Raw genomic sequence first — 933 nt, forward strand, 5'->3', positions numbered from 1 at the left:
CAGGGACGTCTACGAACCGCCATTAACTCCAGATACGTCCACCATTCTCCCCCCCCCCCCACTTCTGGTCCTCCCAAAAGAAAGTCGGCGTTGTTTTTCCCCGCGCCGCGGAGCTATCTCTTTTTCTGTGAGAAACCAAGAGGATGGACGGCAAGGAGAAGGGCATCACCAGCGATGCCGACTCGGCACAACAGGGGGAACTCCAGCGCCAGCTGTCTGGGAGACACCTCAACTTCATCGCCATTGGGGGTACCATCGGTACCGGGTTCTTCTTGGGCACCGGCACGGCGCTGGTCAAGGCCGGGCCGGCGTCGTGTTTGATATCGTACATCTTTGTCGGGTCGATCCTGTGGTCGGTGATGGTTTGCTTGGGAGAGATGGCCACGTATATACCGACCGCGGGTGCCTTCTCGTCGTATGCCACGCGGTTTGTTGACTCGAGTTTGGGCTTCGCGGTAGGGTGGTTATACTGGTTCGGTTGTAAGTCGTTCTCTTCTCTTCGATGCAATTTCGGCCCGTGAAAACTGACACTCTTGAAAACAGGGGCCATCACCTACGCTCTATCCCTCGTCGCCGCCGGTCTCATCATCCAATACTGGAAACACGACATCAACCTCGGCATCCTAATCGCCGTGTTCTGGGTCGTCTTCACCCTCATCAACTACCTCCCCGTCGGCATCTACGGCGAGCTCGAGATGTGGCTGTCCAGCCTCAAGGTCATCACCATCGCCGGCTTCATCATCTTCGGCATATGCATCGCCGCCGGCGTCGGTCAGGAGGGGGTGCTCGGCTTCAAATACTGGAGCGACCCGGGCGCCTTCAACGAATACCTGGTACCGGGCGACGTCTGGGCAGTTCGTCGGGTTCTGGGCCGTGTTGATCCAAGCCTCGGGTGGGATCCAAAGGCGCAAAAGCTCGTCGGCTTCCTGCCCT

The 933-nt window shown here is 58.4% G+C and overlaps 1 protein-coding gene across 1 annotated transcript in view; it reads left to right on the forward strand.

The window, feature by feature from the left end:
- Positions 1-143: 143 nt before the first annotated feature.
- CHGG_10302 (uncharacterized protein) overlaps positions 144-933 on the forward strand; it is a gene marked incomplete at both ends in the record, with an annotated part of 1,712 nt that continues 922 nt past the window's right edge. The window contains 2 exons of the mRNA XM_001228228.1: positions 144-480; positions 544-854. Of these exons, the coding sequence (XP_001228229.1) occupies positions 144-480; positions 544-854 (648 nt within the window). The remainder of the gene's footprint in view (positions 481-543; positions 855-933) is intronic.

The sequence above is a fragment of the Chaetomium globosum genome, genomic scaffold (genome assembly GCF_000143365.1).
Source record: "Chaetomium globosum CBS 148.51 scaffold_7 genomic scaffold, whole genome shotgun sequence".
In the NCBI taxonomy this organism is placed as follows: domain Eukaryota; kingdom Fungi; phylum Ascomycota; class Sordariomycetes; order Sordariales; family Chaetomiaceae; genus Chaetomium; species Chaetomium globosum.